This window comes from Zerene cesonia, chromosome 24 (genome assembly GCF_012273895.1).
Source record: "Zerene cesonia ecotype Mississippi chromosome 24, Zerene_cesonia_1.1, whole genome shotgun sequence".
Lineage (NCBI taxonomy): Eukaryota > Metazoa > Arthropoda > Insecta > Lepidoptera > Pieridae > Zerene > Zerene cesonia.
Window position 1 is genome coordinate 3198017 of NC_052125.1, and position 22847 is coordinate 3220863.

The 22847-nt window shown below is 35.6% G+C and overlaps 1 protein-coding gene across 17 annotated transcripts in view; it reads right to left on the bottom strand.

Annotated features, from left to right (window-relative positions):
- The window catches only part of LOC119836491 (phosphatidylinositol 4-phosphate 5-kinase type-1 alpha), a 55269-nt gene that overhangs the window by 14971 nt on the left and 17451 nt on the right, over positions 1-22847 (bottom strand). For 4 of the 17 annotated variants that reach the window (XM_038361847.1, XM_038361844.1, XM_038361845.1 and 1 more), the window contains exons 4-16: positions 21383-21594; positions 17073-17237; positions 15637-15789; positions 14311-14463; positions 13568-13707; positions 12541-12585; positions 11438-11530; positions 10496-10628; positions 9842-9929; positions 8169-8231; positions 6971-6976; positions 5777-5851; positions 758-790 (exon numbers count right to left, since the gene is read on the bottom strand). In XM_038361847.1, coding sequence (XP_038217775.1) covers positions 758-790; positions 5777-5851; positions 6971-6976; positions 8169-8231; positions 9842-9929; positions 10496-10628; positions 11438-11530; positions 12541-12585; positions 13568-13707; positions 14311-14463; positions 15637-15789; positions 17073-17237; positions 21383-21594 — 1359 coding nt within the window. Of the gene's footprint in view, positions 1-757; positions 791-2762; positions 4494-5776; positions 5852-6970; positions 6977-8168; positions 8232-9841; positions 9930-10495; positions 10629-11437; positions 11531-12540; positions 12586-13567; positions 13708-14310; positions 14464-15636; positions 15790-17072; positions 17238-21382; positions 21595-22847 lie in introns of those variants that run through there. The other 13 variants (XM_038361833.1, XM_038361842.1, XM_038361848.1 and 10 more) reach the window with 13 other exon arrangements.

Below are 22847 nucleotides of genomic sequence, written 5' to 3' on the forward strand. Positions count from 1 at the left end.
CGATAAGTTTACATTACAAATTCGTACGCTTTAATAAATATCAATAAACGATCCGTTATAGGTATATCTCAATATTATATTTATTTTAACAATAATCCTACAGTAAATTAAACATAATTATCTCATAAAATATACTTAAATTGTAATTCCAAGCTTTACTTAGTATATAAAGCATTTTTACGTAGCGTGTGATTGGGGGCCAGAAGCATTATTTGGCAACAAAACTGAATTTTTGCAAGCTAACGTTAGCAGTAAATAACCTAAATCTGTATTGCTATTTATATGTTTATCATTGTTTTTTCGGGATTACTACACTGGATATATTATTCTAGAAGATTGCAAAAGTAAATATTTTTTAAACAGGCAATGATAGAATGGACTATGCCATTATATTTTGAATTTCCTTGAACCTGCCTTATATTTTCATCTTCGCTCTCAAATCATTCCCAACTCGATATTTATTATTTATATTAGCTAATTGTTTTAATGATGGAATCAAATACAAGTATTTTTTTTTGCTTTAAAGTCCTTCCTTAAGCTTTAATCTCTTAATGTACTACCGGTTAAAATAAAATCAATACATTTCTAAAATGAAACGAATTTTTATTTCATCATTTACAGGCACGGGTTGTACTAAAAACAACCTAACGCAAGTTCTATAGTCTATAATGAGAAGGTTTTTGATTCCATCATTTATAGGCACGAGTTATACTGTATATTATGATATAATATAACACAATAATTATCTAAACCTCACCTGCTTTTGCGTTCGTTCCACTCGAACTAGCTGCTATCCGAATGTAAGCGTAAAATGATTTTTTAATAATATGAAGTAAATCGTAAAATGTCGATGATAAAGCTGATGTTGTTTACCAGCCAATAAAAAATAAAACCTTTTTCTAATGTCATTTGTTTCTAGAACACATGAATGGTGACCTAAAAATATTTATTTATGCACATAAATTATAACTTTTTATTGCGAATCAGCGAATAATACTCACATTGACACAGTATATATCTATATATATGCGGGTAAGTTCATTTCAACAGAACATCATAAATAAAACAACGTTATTAAAAATCTCATAATATATTAATTAATTCACATACTTTCATCTTATACATTCAATAAATTACAACAATAAACATGGGCCTATCATAAAACTATATGTTTTATCTCGTTCAGTTGCATACAAATAGAAAGAGATAGCACATAGATATCTAAACGTGAAGGTTAAAGTTTCAGGCCATAAGCAATTACAAAGAATTAAATTTTAACTCGTATGAAAATGTGAATGGAGTTAGGAACAGTATATAGTCATAACGAACTATGCGTTTTATAGTTTTTAACAATTTTCTAGAAAATTTTTAATTAAGCGTACCTAAATTTTTTAACGTTCGTACGTTCTTACGGACGGGTTTATTTTCATTTAACAATCATAAGATACATCAAAAACCGACATTCCGTAGTCATTTCAAATCTTAAGGCTACACCAGACGACACAACTCTCACAACTAACCATACATTTATCACACCGACCCTTATTATTTGCCTCACATAATAAAGCGTATGAAACATCTTAACATTTCGCTACGTTGGGGAAGGTTATATTTCAGTTCAACATTTAATATCAATATTTAATACGCCTATTTAAATATAATATAATGTTTGTGAGTGTATTCTATTAACTAAAAAATGAATGAAATAGTAAATGACGAATGAGTGAATGATATAGTAAAGGACACTATTCTACGCATAAAGCATACATAAGTTGTGACGTTAAATTCAAAATGGCGGCTGTACCAACGATCAAAAATAATTTACTTGAATGTGTGTTATGATCGTAATAATTTAATTGTAATAAATAACAAAATGCATCTTCAAACTACATAAAATAAAACTAAATGTACTGACCTAAATAAAAAATAATAAATATATATAAATTATGATTAAATTCTTGGTGATAGACAATTATATACAAAACTACATTTCTAACAATGAAATTCATACGCATGACGTCACGAATTGAAGTCGTCCTTCGTCGTAATTATTTCATTATAATCTTAGCACTTTTTTTTGTATAATGCCATATAAATATCATATTGGTTAAAAAATACGTATTTTTTTTAAAGCAGAGTAAATAGAAAGATATTTCCAGATATAAGAAAACATGAAGAATACTAATAATAATCGCTAATACTATAAATGCGAAAGTGTGTTTATTTGTTTGTCTGTCTTCCACGTCGCAGCGGAGCGACTTTATGACATGATCTTAGTGTATGGAGAGTAAGATATATAAGATATAGGATAAGGAATGACATACTATATTTATATATAGAGTTACTTTTAATCGCGATCGTAATTTGCATTCACAATGCAGGCGAAGCCGAGGGCAAAGCCAGTGTTAAATGTTTAAGTCTAAACCTTTATTCTTTTCTATCTATAGTCACTGAGTTTGCACAAACTCGCTTGTTCAAACAGGCTTGTCAAACCGCAAAAATAATTCATCAATAAAAATACTAAAACCAAGTTTTTTCTAATAGTTATTATTTAAGTAGGATTAAGCATGGTAGGGATATATCACTGGGATTTATCTTTTGTCTCCAATAATGTAAAAACATATACGAATGTTATTATTAAATAACAATGAAATTTTACAATATATTTTTTAATATTGTAAATTAGTACTAATCATATTTTATATACTGAAATAAACAATATTTATACATGTCATTGAACAACGCAATCTCTTATCATAATTTTTTATGGTATTAAATATAGCGCTTTCATTTTTGGATCGGGTTATACGCCATATATAGTAGCACGGGTAGTACTATGTAGATTTATTTAAACCCTATTCTCTATACTCGTCGATTTTTATTACATATATAAATTATTTTAATCACGATCAATTCATCCAATTATATTATCATAGATAAACTCAATAATCATACAATAATGATTTCCTTCATCAAATTCATACTTTTTATTTTCTGCGTTTGTTCGTTAAATCGACTAGTATAAAAAAACAGAGTTTAATTACTTTCACTAAAAAGTAATTCCATACCTTATTACTTATTTCACTGCAACACAATAAACTCATTAGAATTACAACTGCAGAAACTGTAACTAGAACCTGCTAGTTAACCGAGACAAGAATGCCACGAAACAATTTGTAGAATACCGTCACATCGGTCAAACTATAATCTAACATCACACGTAACAATAGTACAATGGACAGGCAGAAAACTAAAAAAAAAAAAACAAAAAAAAATTTTTTTTTGAACATCTGTACGCAAATATTTGAAACATCCCCTATACAGTGTACTATGCTACGTCACAAATGAAACAGACAAAACAGTAAATGCGTCCACGCATCCACAGATTATTCAATCAGCGGGCGGTACGACTATAATCGTACTGCCGCTGTCGTTCCCTGAGTATATCGCCGCCTTCTCCAAACTCCTCACGTATACAACCTCCTTCAAGCACCGCTCAGATTCCGAATCCTTTATGTGCTCATCCCCGTTTAGTTTCACCACCGACACGTGCTCTCTGGACACATCCGCCTCCGGTTTGATGTAGACCGTTTGCGTCGAACGCACTTTGCGGAACCTCATGTCTTTGGGTAAAGTGGACGTTTCTCTGGGTTCCACGCTAGTTGGAGTCGCGCTACGCGTGCGATAGCTGGAGTTCAAATTCTTGGGCAGCGTGCTCGCGTCGTGCGTGTCCCGTGTGTTCGGCGAGCTCTCGGACTTGACCAGGCCAATGTCCATGAAAAACTTCTTGAATTTCTCGACGAACGTCGGCGATTTCGATCTATTGAAGCTCATCGAGAGCCGCTCGTTCGATTGCTCCTTTGAGCTGACTTCATCTATTCGCTCTGGGATGTTCGAGGTGCTCTTGTGCTTTTCTAGAATGTTCGATCGCCGCTTCCACGGCTTCTCGAGTTCCTCCTCATCTATAAACGGTATGTCTTGGAGGTTATCGTCGTTTCGCGTGTCCACAGCTGCGTCTTTGAGTATTTTGATGACGGGCGTCGTTTGCGCGTCGGCTACGTATATTTGCGGCACGCTGGTGCTGGTGTTGTCCGTTTGTATGCCGCTATCGGCTAGACTTCCATTAATGTGCGTGCTTCCCGCTCCGGTGCTCAGAACTTTGGTCAATTGGTCGGATAGGGACTCCATTCTGTCTTGGACGGAGGTTCTGTAGAGATGCGTATCGTACGACGGTCCGGGCTCTCGCGGCGTTAGGTTCGACGTGTCGAAGTCTATCCGCCTGGGGAACTGCATCCTGTCTCTGTCGATGACCTTCAATCTGTCCGAGAGTACGGACGGATACTCCGTGGGCTGTGCGTGCCTTTGGTTCCAGGTCGATATTGTGGTGTCGGTGAAATCACTGAGGCTCGACCGGATAGAGGACCTGGGCGACCTGGCCTGTCTCAACAAGTCCGGATTATAGTCCGTTATAGTACGCCCGATGTATATTCGTCCTGCGTACAAAACGCAGCATTAGACCTGCCGTTACACGGTACATATTCATACATTTCAGTTTATTTCACACCAGCCCGCATACACTGGACACCACCGCTTCGCCGTTAGCACAAACACACGTGGAAAATCGCGTCAAAAATTGTGTAAAGAAATAAATAATAGAAAAAAAAACACACACACATACACACCAACCAATAGGGATGAGGGAAGGGGACAAAATAAACTGAAATGTATATAATAGCAATAAATAATTACTAAAAGAAAATAAAATGCATTCACTCGGTATTAGGATTGGGATCGCTACGACGTTAATAACAAAAAAAAAAATGTTAATACTCTACTAAATATAAAGTGTATTTTTATAAACTGGTTAATACATCGATCATGCATTTAGAGAGTATGATATGACATGCAGAAAATAAACGGATAGAACGTAGTTGAAAAAACGGTATTATTTGTTTTTTGCCGAAATAATATTAAAAAATAATAATAATAAATATATTATTAAAGAAGGGAATTAAGTCAGTATTTTTTATGCGACCAGTTCTTTAGTTTCTTTATTTAGTATCTCTTGAGAAATATATTTTTTTTAATTCAAAATTAAATATCTTAAATTTTTCGCAGAACACATTTCATTTTAATCGTAACCAATTCCGTTGTTGCGTAATCCCCCCTCTAACATCAATCCCCCCCCCTTAAATATCAAACCTTAACACAAACGTATCATGTTAATAACGAATTTCCACCACGAAAAAAAAAAACACATAGGTATTAAAACAGTTCCTATACTAATCTAGCCGAAAGTCAGTAACACGATACAAACACAAACTACTCGTATGTAGTGGGAAAACCATGAAACTCACTATAATGATCCACGGTAACCGTATGCGAACGCAAAGACAATCGTAGCTTTTTATTTGTATTCGGAGACCTAATAGGTAGTCTAGCGATCATACCTGTCGAAAATGATTATTTTTTTTTTTAATTTACTACGTTTTTAGATTATCCGCCGGTTCAAAAAGGATTTTATAAATAAATGAATAAGATAAAGTCATCAATATAACCTTACATACTTAAGCTTTATTCACTTGTTTATCAATTCAACAATATTTAAATTATAATGAAGTATTTAAATTAAAATAGTCTCCGTAACAATAAAATCAACATCGAAATTCACATTCACACGAATTTCATCTCTATCACGACCGCATAAGTATCAAAACCGCACGATATAAAAATACACTTTACCGCTAAGAAAATATTAAAAAAAAATCCCACTTACCGGGTGTATCGATCTCTTCCTGCGGTCTCGATGGCTTCGCGATGCTCTTTCGCTTCGACGGGGAGTGTTTCAGTGCTGAAATTATACATTTTTATATGTAGAATCGAGTATTTTTGAGAATTTTTTATAAAAAAAACGTAGTGCCGGTTAAATAATTAAAGCATTTATTGTAAAAAAAAAAACTAACAAAATTAGTGTTCGGCAAATATAAAAAAAAGTGATAATAAATTTAATGTGAGCCCCCCACAAAAGTATCGGGCCTGGTTGATTTAAATTACCAAGTGTGTTAGATACAGACAAAAAAGGCAAATTTCATTTATTGTTTTGTTAAGCGAAATTATTACCAATGTTATCAAACACAGACAAATTATGTGGGTACTTTTTAGTAGCACAAAATAAACAAAAAAAAAAAATCAACGCATTTTTCAAAATGGCGTGTAAATCAAAGCCGAAATAAAGTAAAATTTATTCGCGTAAATAATTTTCCTCCCGTAAATAATAAACTTCCACATTTCTCAACCTTATTATACTTTCCTTCCTTCCTTTATAAAATAACACTTTCATTGAATTTAGAAAGGCGGAAATTATTAATATCGTATCGGGAATCAGAGGCAACAGAGGAAAGAAGAAGAATTTAGGAATAAGAAGAGTGTCATGCCAATGCGAAGGAGAAAAAAACATGGCGACAGATTATTCAAGAAACGCGATAGATAAAATATAGATTTCAATAAATAGCAGTAATAGAAATACGATCTAACTACGAACTCGAATCTAGCTACAATTATCATAAAAAAACTATAGATATATAATGAATAATAGAAAAAATTGTTATAATGATTTCGTACATGAACTTTAACCAATGATATAAGATGATCTTTTTCAAAGTAACATTGAATTTCAATATAACTAAACCTATATTTTAGGTACATTTTGCATGTCGAAATATCTTGTCAAATGTAAAAAAAAAAACAACAATAATACAAAAAAAACCGGCATATCCTAATCATCAATCAATTCAAAAATCTCAATCTCAATCAAAATCAAAAAAATCACGAATAAATTTCACGAACAACTATCGTCATAACCTAAAAAACCGTCATTAATTCATCCGTCATTATAACAATTTAAAAAAAATACAACACATTTACATAAAAAATCGGACGTCACGTTATCATGCTCAAAATCCTGACTTACTCAAACCTCCAGAGATGCGCGCCAGAATCCGGTTTCGGACAGTGAGTTGAGAGTGGGGGGGGAAAAAACAAATTATTCTCACATGACAACATTATCCGTAGGGGGCGTGGTGCATGACTTTCGTATACAATGTCATGCAATTGAGAAAAAAAATAGAAAAAAAGAACTAGCAAATAAAGATTTACATGCCGAAAATGTGAACGATCACAGAAATTAATGTTGTAAATTAAAAAACGAAAAAAAAAAACCCAACTGTGATAAAATTATAATCAGCATATCGCCTAAAAATGAGTTTGGGTATTGGTGCATCACATACGTTCAACAGTATATTAAATTTAGGTAATAATTTGCACTAATTAATCAATACAAATTAATTTATGTTGACTTCAGAGTTTACAACTAAACTGTTCCCCACTACACAAAACGCAACCTACATTAAAAATTTCACACCTCGTACTGTTAGGAACACCATTAAATATTTATTCTCTTCCTCACGCATAATACGTAACCATAATTAAATTAAAGCAATTTAAAACAACTATTTTACTTATATCAATCATCAAGTGAAAAAATCCACAACAAAAACACCCATCATTTAAGACAACACTAATTAAAAATCTATTTTTAACCACGAAAAAAGAAACGAAAAACGAAATTTCCCACATTATTTGGAATCATAATTTACGCAACACAATATATATCACCCATTAAAAAACATTATAATCTCCATTGTTTACCCAATACAGGACACATCACTTATCCAATATACCTTTACTACAAGTTTATTCAAACGTAGCTATCTATCACTTTCATTCCTAGACACTCGAGTCTAGGCCAGGTCTAGTCAGTTTCGGGGCACTAAACGCGGAGGCACATTAAATCAATCCATCACAAATACCAAAGCACCTATGTCTATTTTAATCCAGGGGGGATACCGTTATGTCAGCAGAACCAACTCTATATTTGCACACTTGCATTAGCACTGCTTTAGGATGTCACAATTAACCTCTGGTCTTATCAGTTACTTAAGTTTACCTCAAGTGTAGCTCTCTAAATAGTAAGTTTAGTGCAGCTAAAGTCTAGTCTTTTATCTAGGCATTTCCCTAACTCTAGTGGCACTAAACACCTAAACACCTAAACACCGACACACCAACACCCGCGCCCACTACAACACACAATTAGCCTATAGCGTATGTACCTATGTAGCTGGTCACCAAGGTTCGGAATTTGCGGTGATTCCCCTTGATCTCCGGGAGGTCCACTGATCAACAATTTAGTCGGGTTATAGTTTGGCGGATTGGGTTATAACTTTTTTTTTCAGTATTTTTTTTAAGATACAATTTTACAGTGTTATAATGGCTCCATTTTTGTTTGGTAGTTGACAATTTTGAAAAAACGAAGCCTTGAAAAATATCAGACACATTTTTCTTAACAAAACCCATATTTACTTTTACTTTATACAGACAATTCGGTTTTTTTTTTTATACAACTCTTTACTCGTCCACCTTTTTCAGATATTCAAAACATATCCCTTCCTTTGCCTCGGTTGGTTCTATACAAAGGGAACAAACTATGACAAAAATGTAATTTTTAATTCAAGTAATTACTGTAAAATGGAGCCATTTGGTTTTCTCGTTATAAATACCTTATATAATTAAATAAAGACATAAAAAGCGTAACATATAACACATATTACCAGCAGTATGATCTGTATGAATATTTCAGTTTCTTGTTAAAAAGAATATGTTTAAATACTTTAATCTAATGAGGGTAGTTTTGAATTATAGCTGCTAAGGTTCAAGTATGAATTCCTATACGCTAAATAAAATTTCATTCAGTATAGGTCTGGTGAGCGACAGAGAAGTGTTTTCACTTCTGTCGTGCGCTCTTAAGAACACACGCATTATTTTAATTATTCTAGATAGTTAAATTAAAATAATTTATATCAAAGGCTTTATTTAAAAAAAAAGCCATATAACTGTAAATTTTATCTCTTTTTATATTTGTTTCTCAATAGGTCTATTTAATTTGGATAATTCCGATTTAACATAGGAATTTGAATGAAAAAGTAGGATTAAAACCAATAATTATCAAAAGTGTACATTAAAAATTACCGTGCAGTGATTAGCGAAACTACCCTCATAAAATTAAAATATTTTAATTCCATAGAGAATCGAATCGACGCTTTTTTATACATATATTTAGCTACTAAATTTAAAGTAATTTTGCTTAATTGTCTTAAAAATAAAGAATTGAAATTTATACAGGCATATGCTCTATCTCCCTTACACATATTGCCATCTCATTTCCATATAAAGTCAATTATTTCACTTTCTTTAATATTAATTCTCAATTTCACAGCTTCTGGGTATGAAACTGTTTAGTTTATCTGTTAATAAAAATATCAAATAACGCATGTAAACATAAATTACAAAGTGTCAGATAGGCCATCAGTGTCTTTATCGGAAAGTACTCACGTCTTTAACGTCGTTTATTATCCATCATAGGATCAGAACCTAAGTGGGAACGAAAGGTACCGTGCGAGCGAGATAGCATATGCCACTATAAATTAAATCCTTTAAATTATTATATCATTAGTCAATCAAAAAGCGTTAACGTTTATAATAAGTCGCAAAATTACTAGATTTTTTTTATATACCGGGACTTAAACTTTTAGAGGTTTTTTTTCAGAATCCACAATCTCAATCAATTAACGTATATATTTATTTAGTTTTCTACATACTTTAACACTTTAGCTTAATGTCTAATAGAGTTAATAGAGTTTAAGAACAGACAAGGAGACAAAACTATTCTGGGGGTTAGTAGACACATAGAGAAATACAACGGTTGTACAAAAAGGCCGATACTTACACGAAGGTATTTTCTTAAATACAGTTTTCCCCATGAAATCGAGGAAACGCTGCGCGTAAAAACTAGGTCTATGTACGGATACTGTGTCCTGGAATATATAAAAATTAGATATAAGTCAAGATAACTTCTCTCGTTCTACATCCAAAGTCCAAAAAAAAGGCGTAGGCATAAGAGAAATTTTTCTCAATAATTCAATTTTGGATATTTTAAAGACACTTTTTGAAATTGTTCTAATTTTTTTTTCTTTAAAAAAGGGTCATGTCAGGCGATGTTCCTGGTCGGTTTATCATTTCAGATTCTACACTCACTACACTACACAAACAAAAACTTCTAACATAAAAAAATATAACATAGTTTAAGAAAATTCTATTGCCTCGCACTCTTATACAGTGTATACACTGTATAATTGCTCTTATACAGTGTATACATTGGGGAATTATTGAATCCCGGCCATCCCAATCAGGATAATACGATAAACTCAGGAAATTATTGCATCATCACCGATCGATCCCTGAATCACCGATCACCGATTGATGCCTCTATCCATTTCAGGTCGAAATCGAGTCTAAACGTGTAGGTCGTACGATACAGGCGAAGTCAATGAAAAAGCGTGTTAAAAAAAAAAAAAAAAAAAAAAACAACGAGACAACCCACCCCATCGTGTATCATGCTCTTCCAGGTGTGCTCCAACTTTTTGCGAAGTCGGTACGACTGCAGTATGTCGATGATGCCGAGGAACAGAAGGAGCCGCTCGCCGCGCGCGTTCCGCGCCGGTATGCCGCCGGGCCTGATATAAACATATATATAAACTAGCTGCACCCGGCAAACGCTGTTCTGACTTACTCTTATCATTTAGGGGTATGAAAAATAGATGTTGACCGATTCTTAGATCTAGCCGATGTGCACACAAAATTTCATGAGAATCGATTCAGCCGTTTCGGAGGAGTTTGGTAACTAAAATTGTGACACGGGAATTTTTTATATAAGAAGATATCGTTTTAATATTATAATTCATTTCAATTTTGTTAATTCGTATAAAATACACCAATAGATTGCTCATTTACGATTTCAAATTAGATTGATTTATCATAGATGAAATTAATTTTCTTATTAAATTTATAGTATAAATTAATAAACCAAAATGGGATAAATCCAAATAAAAACTATCCTTTATCTTAAGTTGGACGAAATTACACATAAAATGGCCAAATTTCATCAAAATCGGTTCGGAGTTTGTGAATAGTTAATTGGGAACATACATCATGACACTGGGTTTTTATTACAAAAGCATGGTGGCTCAGTGGTGAGAACCTCGGACTTCGATAAGTGGTGGTTCGAGACCGGGGCGAGTGTGCAGAAAATAAATTGATTTTTCAATTTATCATAACATCACCACTGCTTAAAAGGGTGAAGTAAAACATCCCGAGGAAACCGGCATGTCCAAGAATCAAAAGTTCGATGACATGCGACATCTGCCAACCGGCACTTGGCCAGCGTTGGTGGATTATGGCCTGAATCCCCATAGAAGGCCTGTTGGCCCAGCAGTGGGAATATATATGGGCTGATGATGAACGCCGATGACATAAAAACACTCACGGCACGTCCTCCTCCTCGTCTATGGGCTCGCTTTCCGCTTGGATGCTCTCCATTGCCGTCGAATGGGCCACCAGCCGTTGCCGGTTTATCGACCTGACGTTGAAATTATAAAAAAAAACATATTGTCTTGAAAATAATGTCAAGATGTGTGCGAGATAATGTTTAGTGACAGAGAGTATTGTGTGGAAAGGTAGAAAATAATGTCGATAGATTTTATTTTTTTCTTTATATTGGATAGGGGCAAATACAATATTAAGTAATATAATAAAAAGAAGGTAAAATGCATCTATCATTCACTAGATTTTCGCTATGATTAAGTATTTCTAAATACAGGGTCATTTTAGGAAAAATAAAGTTTTCAACTAGTTGAAAACCTAAGGATGTTAATCTGTGAATTGTATTCTATTCAATAGAAATATAATAATAGTTTATAATATGAGAAAAGAGTATTTATTTCAATAAAATGTTATATAATAATATTTTCCATGCACAGTACCGCCGCCATACAAAGTTACACACCCAACAAATCCCATAAGCGAGATACTTTAATAATTAGATACTAGTTCAATTAAATTTTCCTATATCTATTAAACTTATACATATCAAAACACCATGCTCAGACATTATGACTTCTTCTTGATTGACAGAGAAGAATTGAAAAAGAATTATTACAGGCAAATATCGATCTAAATCCAAGGCGAATAAGGTATAGTTTAAAATGCAATTGATACGTTAATAGATTAAGAGACAGTACAGTGAGTTTCTTTCCATGCTTGTTCGTGAATTAGTAAGAAAAGGAAAATGGGACACTAATGTGTTCAAAAATAAGATTCATTTTCAAATTACATAATATTTATACAAAAATAAGTAGATAAAGTCGATAAAAACATTATCGATACAAAATTAGCAAGTTATTTACACAAATCTAATTGAAAACTCCAAAGAAACTAATTATCTATTGGTTAATTATAATGTCTGATTAGTGAACAAACATGCGAAACAGACACGTTAGCACGAAACGGGACATCACGTGTTAGAAACAAACAGACAGACATAAAAACAAAAAAAAAAAAATACATATATATATAAAAAAAACATCGTACTGTGTCCTTTTCACTTGAGCTTTGAAATCTTCTTTTTGTTCCGATCTGAAATTGTACATATTTTTGATTTGTAATTTTTTATTTTTATTTTGAAACACCGAGATTTGTAGTTTTTTATTTATGATATCCTCAAATGAACTTTAAAAATATAATTATTTTACCTATAATTACTAAAAAAAAAAAAAAAAAAACTAAACCGACTTCAAAATGTCCGAACTATTAACAAATTTAAATGCGACCACACGGAAGCCACTGACTGTCATATAAAAATCATCAAAATCGTTCCACCCAGTAAACATTTTTAAGAAGAAGCAATTGGGCGGAATTTTTTTCACAAAATTGCGCTAAGCTACTGCTTTAACCATTTATATCAAAGAGTTGGATTCTCCAAAATCTATTTCAGACCTAGCCATGTATTCCTGTCCAATTTTATCGAATAGACAACTTATAACTTAAAATACATATGTCACTAAGTCCTATTTCATCGGACTATAATTAACCTTGTTTCTAACTATAAAAAAAATCTTTTATCGTATCCTATTGAGTCCCCTTCTCTCCCTGTCCGCTTCGTCATCGCTCTCTCGTTCATTTAGTTCTATTAAATTGAGTTTATCCAACTTATCTCCAATAGTGCGCAAAGCTCTATCTCTTACTAAGTTACCAACCACACCAAACTCTATTTCTCATACAGTTAGCAATAACACAAATTCAATCTTTTACTGTTTAACCAACCCCACCAAACACTCTCCTTACGTAGTTGATAATCACTACAAACTCTATCACCACAATTACGCTAAACTCTACCTCTTAATACATTGTCAGCCACGCCAAACTCTATTCTCTCTCTCTAACTCTACTCTTCACCCAGTCATCAATCACGCCAAAATCTATCTCTCACCCACTTATTAATCACACCAAAGTCCATCTCTTCACCCAGTCATCAACCACGCCAAACTCAATCTTTAACTTATTATTCCTCTATCTCTTACTTACTACTTCTCTATCTCTTGCTATCTCATACTCTCACCTAGTCCTATTCAGTCCCCTCCTCTCGCCGTCCCCCTCGTCGTCGCTCTGCCCGGAGTCGGTTCGTTTTCTCGCTTCGGTTTTCTCGCGTTGCGCTTCGTCTAAATTGTGTATGCCGACCAGCAGGGAGTAGTCCATTATCTGTAATGTTCAAATACGTATATTTATTTCATTATCATATTGATAATCAATTATTTGTTATAACCATATATATAAACAACTAGCGGTACATATATAGCCTATAGCCTCCCTTTATAAATTGGCTATCTAACACTGAAAAATGTTTTCAAATCAGACCAGTCGTTCCTGAGATTAGTGCGTTTAAACAAACAAACAAACTCTTCAGCTTTATAATATTAGTACAGATTATAAACGATTAAAATACAAAAATGTCTCGAAGAGCTGGACAGAGCCAGGCTTCGCCCGTAGCACATTTAGAGCCTGTGCCACTCAGTGAAGACGCAGCTTTCTGACGGTGGTTTTTCAGACACACATACAAAAACTACCTATATAACCCCTTCATCTAAATATATATAACTCAAAGGCGACTGACTGACATTGTGATCTATCAACGCAAGGCCCAAACCGCTGGACGTAGGCAACCGCTAAGAAAGGTTTGCGATAAATTCTATCCCCAAGGGGATAAAATACAGGATGAAATTTTGTACCATGAAAATTTATCACGACCGCGAGGGCGAAGCTGCGGGCAATAGCTAAGTATATAATATAATTAGTTCAAATCACCTTGAAACTCTCCAAAACCCGGCAGTCCCTTTGCATCGTCTTGATGAGCGCCGTATACGTGTCGGCTTCCAGGAATATGCCCTCGGTGTGGTGCTCCATGAAGTCTAGATCTTTGTATGTCGGTGAGCTCTTTTGTCTCTCTGTTTTGCTTGCCTGTAAATATAAATTTATCATTGTGTTAGCCAACAATCGCCTATTAATATTAATTCATCTTTTTATTAGACAACAAAACCATGATTGTTTTTATCAAAATACTAGCTGCGCCCCGCGGTTTCATCTTCGCAAGTATTTATCCCGTAGGTATATCGGGATAAAAAGTTGTCTATATGTTATTGCAGTTGTCCAGCTGACGACGTACCAAATTTCATTGCAATCGGTTCAGTACTTTTTGCGTGAAAGAGCAACAAACACACACATATCCTTTCAAACTATCGCATTTATAATATTAGTAGGATAGGACTAGCTGCGCCCCCCGGTTTCACCCGCGTAAGTCCATATCCCGTAGGAATATCGGGATAGAAAATTGTCTATATGTTATTCCAGTTGTCCAGCTGTCTACGTACCAAATTTCATTGCAATCGGTTCAGTAGTTTGTGTGTGAAAGAGTTTGTTGCTCTTCACACACATACACACATCCTTACAAACCTTCGCATTTATAATATTAGTAGAATTAGAAAGGATTAGGATTAGTAAGATAGTAGGAAGTAGGATTAGTGGGATTAAATTGCCTTCAAATTGTCAGAGCTAGACCAAATTTTAATTGGGATCACATGGGACGCACCGGCTTTCGAATGAAAAAGGAATCACAGTATAACAGTGAACAATACCTTCCTCCTGAGATACAGGTTCGGGCTAGTTTGGATGACTACTGTCCATAATTACAAGTATATATTTCAAGAACAAGAATTGATATCTCATAGACAATGTTAACGTAAGGTATGGATTAATAAAGATTGATAAGTAAAAATCATTGTATTTTAGTAGACATTATAAAGCGTTGACTATTTAAAGGATATTCTAAAAGAATTCTAATTGTTTGAAATCATTTGTTTACAATGCCTCTCCAAATATTCATGGACGGTGGTAGCGCTAACCATCAGGCGTCCCACCAGCTCCATTGCCGACTGTAACATAAAAAAACATCATAGTGCCTTTAAAAATGCCCAAATACATTGCCCGACAACATTTTCAAATGTTCAAGTTTCCGCCAGAGTTTTAAATGTAAAGATCGCTTTTTTTTTCTTTAAAGTAAGCACAATCCGAACAAAAACACATCGAATTTCCACCATGAATCTATCCGGAGCTATCTATCTACACTTAACATACCTTCCTCTTATAAGTGGATCCCTTCAAGTCGTACTTCTGGTGCAGCTTCACCGACGACGGCAGCAAATTGTTCATAGCGACGAGCCGCACGTTTTTGCTGTTGCACTGATAGCAGTACAGCCCGAAGAACTTTGGCAGTAGCGTTCGTGGGTTCTGCAATTATATTATTATATTATGAAGCTGATGTGTTAGTTTTGCTCGGTTGTACGCGTTAATCTCAGGCAGGTCTACGGCTGGTCCGATTTGGTGACGATTCTTTCAGCGTTAGATAGCCAATTTATTGAGGTAGGCTTTAGGCTACATAGCATACGGTACTAAGTGGGTAAAAGCGCGGGGTAAAAAGTAAATCTAATTGACACTCTGAAATTTGTTACAACAGCATCTAGTGGTGGTTTTTGTAACTAGAATAGACCAGAGTGACAGACAAAAATTGATGGCCTTTAGCATTTATAAAATGTTATTAATATTAAAAAAACTAGCTGCCTGTTTGTTTTCGTTAGTCATACAAAAATTTCAACAGTAAACATCCAAGTGGTGTTCCATAAAACGACAATCATTAAAATCATTTCAGACGTTCCCTAGTTATAACGGGTGTCACTAACATCACTTCCTTTTATATATGTTACACCCATAGAGCGGAAAAGCTCATAGAGCTACAAAATAGCTCACATCACGTTGTGGCACAGCTAAAGAGGCCATAATACAAAATTTGTGTTGTGGCTCTAATGAAAACGTTTACGCAAAATACTCGCATTGTGACAATGAAGAAACGCCACGACGCGTTCTGAGCATTAATAATTTGGTTACAGCGTTTAATTAGTCTTTAGAGTCACAAAAGGGAATTCGCGTTGTGGATCTTTCACTGTGACACAACGCATTGTGAGCTATTTTATAGTTCAACTAGCTTTTGCCCGCGGCTTTGCACGCATGATTTCGGAGTAGTTTAATAGATATTATCATACGTATAAATCTTCCCCATGATCACTCTATCTAATAAAAAAAACCCCATCAAAATCCGTTGCGTAGTTTAAAAGATTTAAGGATACGTAGAGACATAGGGACAGAGAATGCGATTTTGTTTTGTACTATGTAGTGATGTGCGTTTTCTTGCATCTTTCAACGTAACATATGTTTTTATAGATACTACAGTCGCGAACTATGAAGACTTTCGTACATAGACCTGGTATGATCTGTCTCTGTCACCCTATGCGTGATAACAAAGTGTCCCGTTCGCACGGGAGCGACGAGTGAACGGGACGCATTATTTTAACGTAGGAGCGACAGGGACAAGTTACACGTGAGTCAATGTACGAAAATCATCGTTGTTTGTAACCATACCTGATAAATAAAGAAGATATGAAGATAACACGAATGTTACCACTGTTATAATGGCCACGACCATCTATCTCCTTCACCCGTTCTACCATCAAACTGACCTGATCCAGATTCAAGTAGTATCCAGGCAGCAGTTTCTGCAGGAACTCCCCCTCCTTGTGCTGCACAGTTTTTATGATGAACTCGTCGTCGTTCGTCAGATAGAATATGCTACCCGACGCGCCGGGGTTGCTCAGTTCGCGTAATGGTGCACTGCACATTGACATCTGGTGAGAGAAACGATAAATCCTTACTAATATTATAGATAAGAATACACAAATGAGAAATTTTGAAAGAATGGAAAAAATTGATCACGAGGCGGGATTTGAACCCGCGTCTTTTTGCCAAACCGTAGCAACGCCTAGCCTCTCGGCCACCCGTGATTTCGCCACAGCAATAGAATTTCTTCTACGCTTTCGGTTTTACCTGCCTAAGGGGCACCCCACGCCATCTATTGAGATGATTAAGAACCATCACAACCAATACGAAACATTATTTCAATGATTACAATATTCTATTGATGGATTTCAATAAAACTAAAAATTAAAGAATATATATGACTGCACGGCTGCAACTCGCTAATCATTCATCGTAATTGAAATAATACAAAATATCCTATCTTTTCAGTTGGGCCAAACTGCACATGGTGCGTGGAGTTGGACAAACAAAGTGACATTATTTATAATATACATTAAGATTACGATCCCTTAGTAAGTGACCACTTGACCACTTTCGCAAAAATTCGAGACTATGGAAACGTACGATCAAATTTTCCTTTTATTTTTCAATAGCTTTCGCCCGCGGCTTTGCTCAAACAAACTTTCACATTTATATAATACTTTGAAATGTGATGTGACAGTGTGATAGTGTGTTTTTTTACATTTTACCTACATCATCATCATCATCATCATCATCATCATGGTAGCCGCGACGAGCGTCTAGTTGAATAAATAAATGGTCGAGTTTCAAGGTTAAATCCGATGAGATACAGCTTACTCACGCTGTATCCCTACTAATATTATAAATGCGAAAGTAACTCTGTCTCTCTGTCTTTTACGCTTTCACGCCTAAACCACTGAACCGATTTTGATAAAATTTGGTATTTACATAGAACTGAACTTGGGAAAGGACATAGGATACTTTTTATCGCGAAAAAAGGGTACAAAGGGTTAAAAGACGGGATGAAAGTTTGTATGAAAGTTCGTTATTGTCAAACCGATTTTGATGAAACTTGATATGAGGATGGAGGAGACGTGGGAAAGAACAAACCATACTTACAGATATAGATATAAGCGAATTCTACGCGGGCGCAAAGCTAGTTGTAATATAATTCGTCCAAACGCCTCCCACAATCAAATCGCGCCTATAAAATCGACCTTGACGCAATAATTAAACTCAACAACGGCATTATTTACACAAAGCGGTTTAGAATAAATATTTTCCCCGCGTTTCGGGGAATCGTTTATTCAGTACCGGCGCAGTTGTGCGTCGAATTTCTATATCTTTAGATTATGTACCACGTTCGCTTATATATCAGACGCTATAATAGCTAACAGGTTGCTGGCGTACTCATTATATGGGACCAGCGGTCCGGCTTCGCCCGTGGTACGTATATACCCTAAAGCCATGCTCAATAAATGGGCTATCTAACACTGAATGAATTTTTCAAAACGGACCAGTAGTTCCTGAGATTAGCGTGTTCAAACAAACAAACAAACGAACAAACTCTTCAGCTTTATAATTAGTATAGATTACTATATGATCACGCGGCTGCGCTTGCGTGACACCGCCGTGCAAGCAACGTACCAAGTTACCAGTGTAAGTAGTTAGTGTCTCAACATACAGACTACTGGTCCGCCTGCTAAACATATCCTACTAATATTATAAATGCGAAAGTTTGTGAGGATGGATGTAGGTATAGTATAGCTGCGCCCTGCGGTTTCACTAGCGTAAGTCTGTATCCCGTTGGAATATCGAGATAAAAAGTAAATATGTTATTCCAGTTGTCCAGCTGCGTACGTACCAAATTTCATTGCAATCGGTTCAGTAGTTTTTGCGTGAAAGAGCAAAGTTAAGCTACCAGGTACCTGGTAAGCTACCAGGCACCCGATGATAATTTTGTAGAGGCTATATGCCTGATTGATTGACCGCCTCCTTGGCACAGAGGTAAACGCGCGAGCGTAGAACCGAGGGGTCCTGGGTTCGATTCCCGGTGGGGACAACAAAAAAAAAATGTCTCGGTCTGGCAGGACACAGAAGGCTGATCACCTACTTGTCCATAAAGAAAATCGATCAGTGAAACAGATGTATATCATCTGCCCCGTACCCCAGTAGGAGACACGGGACTTCACACACTATTTGCCTGATTGAATGGACTGCCACCTTTAATGAGTAAAGCATACGGAATAAATTGATTTAGAGAATGAAGAAAAGGCCTGGGAAGGGTAAGAAAAAGGGTTACCTAAGAGGCTTATATTTCATTGTATGGTGGTATATGGTCACGATAGTAAAGAGGCTAGAGAATCCTTTTAGCCCGGTGTTAACATCTAATTACCATCACCACATTCTTTGACAAGGCCGCGGGCGCAGTGCTAGCAAATATAAAAACTGAAATCACACTCGAAACGCGTAGGAAAGTGCAAATACCGAGGTGCAGCGGAATTGAGGAAACAACCAACTAAATAAAACATCATCGCACGCCGGTTTGTTTATATTTGTATGTGTTGTGTTATGCAAGCGCTATCGAAACGCAGAGAATTATTATCAGTAGGTCTGTAACGTATACAGCGATGTGATAATTCAGGGCTGTCCCCGTCTATAGTTGTCAATAATTATTTTCAACACAAAACTCAACCGTTTTCAACTAAGCAGTCTACTTGTTTAAATTTAAAAAGGACCACATGGAAGGCACTGCACCTGTTTAAAAAAAAAATAAAAAAAGGAATCAAAAACCGCTTCACTTAGTCGCAAGTCTAAGGTAATAAACACAAAACATGCAGTCGAATTGTGAACGTGCTCCAATTTTTGAAGTCGGTTGATAGTAATTAAATTTTAACCGGAAAAAATTATTTCCGTATAATAACAACAAGCAACAACAACAACAATCGTAGCTGTGTGAGAAGATTAAAAAAAAGAAAAATGGCTTTACTAAAACGAATAAATTTAAACATTATTCGAATATTTTTTATAAAATCTTGACTTACGTGCATCATGAACATGAAAGACACAAGGAGAATAAATAATAAGTGATTATTAATAAATAAATTTAAATAATTATATTATTATTGATAAGCCACAGTAATAAATATATTGGCCCCATCCTTGTATCAAATTAATTCCCCAACACAAAAACTGCCTTTGTACAACCCTATTTCGCGTATTAGGGTCAGCATGAATGACCTAATGCTCTCTTTATTCCGACGATAGTGCCATTTTACGTTTGTATATCGCTCTTTGTCAAGTAACATTCCATTTTTTCCAGCAAGCCACCTACCTACCTGTATGTAGGTCAATCTGTATCGGAGAAGTAAAAATATCTTGAAATCATAATTATAGGGGACGACTGAATATCAGCGCTGCGTCTGCTTTGCATTATAGTTTTAATAATAATAATAAATAAATGTAGTTTTAAGTTTGTTTCGTCTGCTTATATAAGACCGTGTGGTATAAAGAATAAGTGATTTTCTTATTTTTAGTGAGTAGTCGTTAAAAATAAACAATACATTACCCAAAAGGTAAAACCAACCACATTGCAATAAACTACAGATTTTTTTTTTCGGCGCATCTGTAGAAACTGCTTTAAGAACCGGTGGTAAACGGTAAACTATGATATGATATGATAGAAGTCTAATTGAATAAATAAATGTTTTCTTTATGTCATCGTCGGCAATGGAGCTGGTGGGTCGCCTGATATTAAGCGCTATCACCACCAATGAACATTTGAATTGCCGCCTTTAAATTGGAAAGGGATTCAGAAAAAAATTACGAGAGGGATAAAGAAAAGTCCTGGGAAGGACAAGAAGAAGGCCTATGGGCCTACGGCTCCCCCACTCACCGAACGAAACACAGTAGCGTGCTATTATTTCACGCCGGTCTTCTGTCGGGATTTGGTGCTACCCGGTGCGAGCTGGACCAACTTGTGTTGAAGCGTGCTCGACTCCCACACACAGATACACATATGTTCGTTCGAGTTTGATATATAACTCTTGTGGAGGAAGGTGGAATTCCTCCATTGAAAAAGGAGTTCCGACAGTCTGGACAACGACTGGCACGACTGGCCGGCCTGTAAGGCCTCAATTGAATGATGTTGGAAAGTTGTATATATGCCTATGTAGCAAGAACATGAATTAGAAATGTGTCGCCACACACTCACCAAAAAGTCATCCGGCTGTATGCCGAACAGGTCGCGGAAGTATCGGAACGCGATCGGCGCGTACGTCTTAAACTTGAACTCGGAGTAGTGGTGCGCGGGCGTGTGGTTGGAGCCCTCGCTGGGGAAGTTCGTGGTCTCCACCGTCATGAAGTCCTGCATGAGGAGGTCCCTCTCCGGTTTGGAGGCGAGGCCGCCGATCGCGTGCTGGATACCTGGAGGAGATAGTGTATAGAACATTATTACTAATATAATATATTATTATTTAAATTTATCCAAGCAATTAAAACACATTTTGTTATTTACATTGGGTAAAATTATTATTGTTTTTTTTTTATGTTTTACTAAATCTTTATCAATAACATAAACAGTGGACAAGTTAATCATTTCAAGAAGTGTTTGATTCAAGTTGAAATTAATTGAAATTTATATTGATAGTTTATTTACTGAGAAATACTAGTGCTATCGAATATCCCACTTCGATCAATAAGGAGAGGAGTAATGAAATGTTGCACAAATGGGAAAAATATTTCAAATCCGAGTGTAACCACATGGCACACCTTCAAAATTATAAGTATAGAATAATTTTTGTACAAAAAAATAAATAAACGTCAACTATAGTGTCCCACAATACATTAAGAATCTCTAAAGATCCCCTGCGAGTTGTATGCTATGTTCCCAAGTATGCCTCTCATACGGCCGGGTAACATCTGTCTGATGGTACCCGAGTATTATGGATAGATTTTGTTTTTTTTTTTTTGTTGGAGTATTTTGTACTCTTTAGCCGAATTTTCATATAGGGTAATAAAACTGTCATGCCAGCTGCCCATATCGCCACTCGCCACCTCTATTAACCCTGTAGAGGTGGGAGAGGATGTCTAGATACAGAGACATAATCCAGAGTACGGATCAAGCGTCACAAATCGCAAAAACAAACATTGCAATTACCGCCTTTCGCGATTCCAGTGCACCCCCCTGGCATTGTCACCGACGTCAACTGTACATACAGACATTATACGTACGTTGGCTTATGACATTGAAGCGGCTGGATTAACCTCCATGACACTTCCGCGATGCTGACAGTCGGTTGGGTTTTTGCGGCGCGATACGCGTTTGACTGTTTCTTATTGAATTACGCAATGAGGTTGAATGGATTTGATAGATATTCCGTGGAAGAATGGATGGTAAACTTGGGTTGTTTGTAACTCGTAAATTTTGTCCCGCGCAACAAAAATATAATGACCATTGTTTGAGCAGGATAGTCGATTCGGAAAAATTTAAAGATTCAGTACAGCTCTTTCTATATACAAAGAAATGTATCTTTCTCTCAAAGTCTCATACTGCCTTCTCAAAGTGAGGGACAAACGCATCCACAGATCGATTTTCTCATAGACACCTCTCGGGTCTCTCACGATCACTACCCACTAATCCATACTACAAAACTAAACAAAAATAACACTAAGATGCC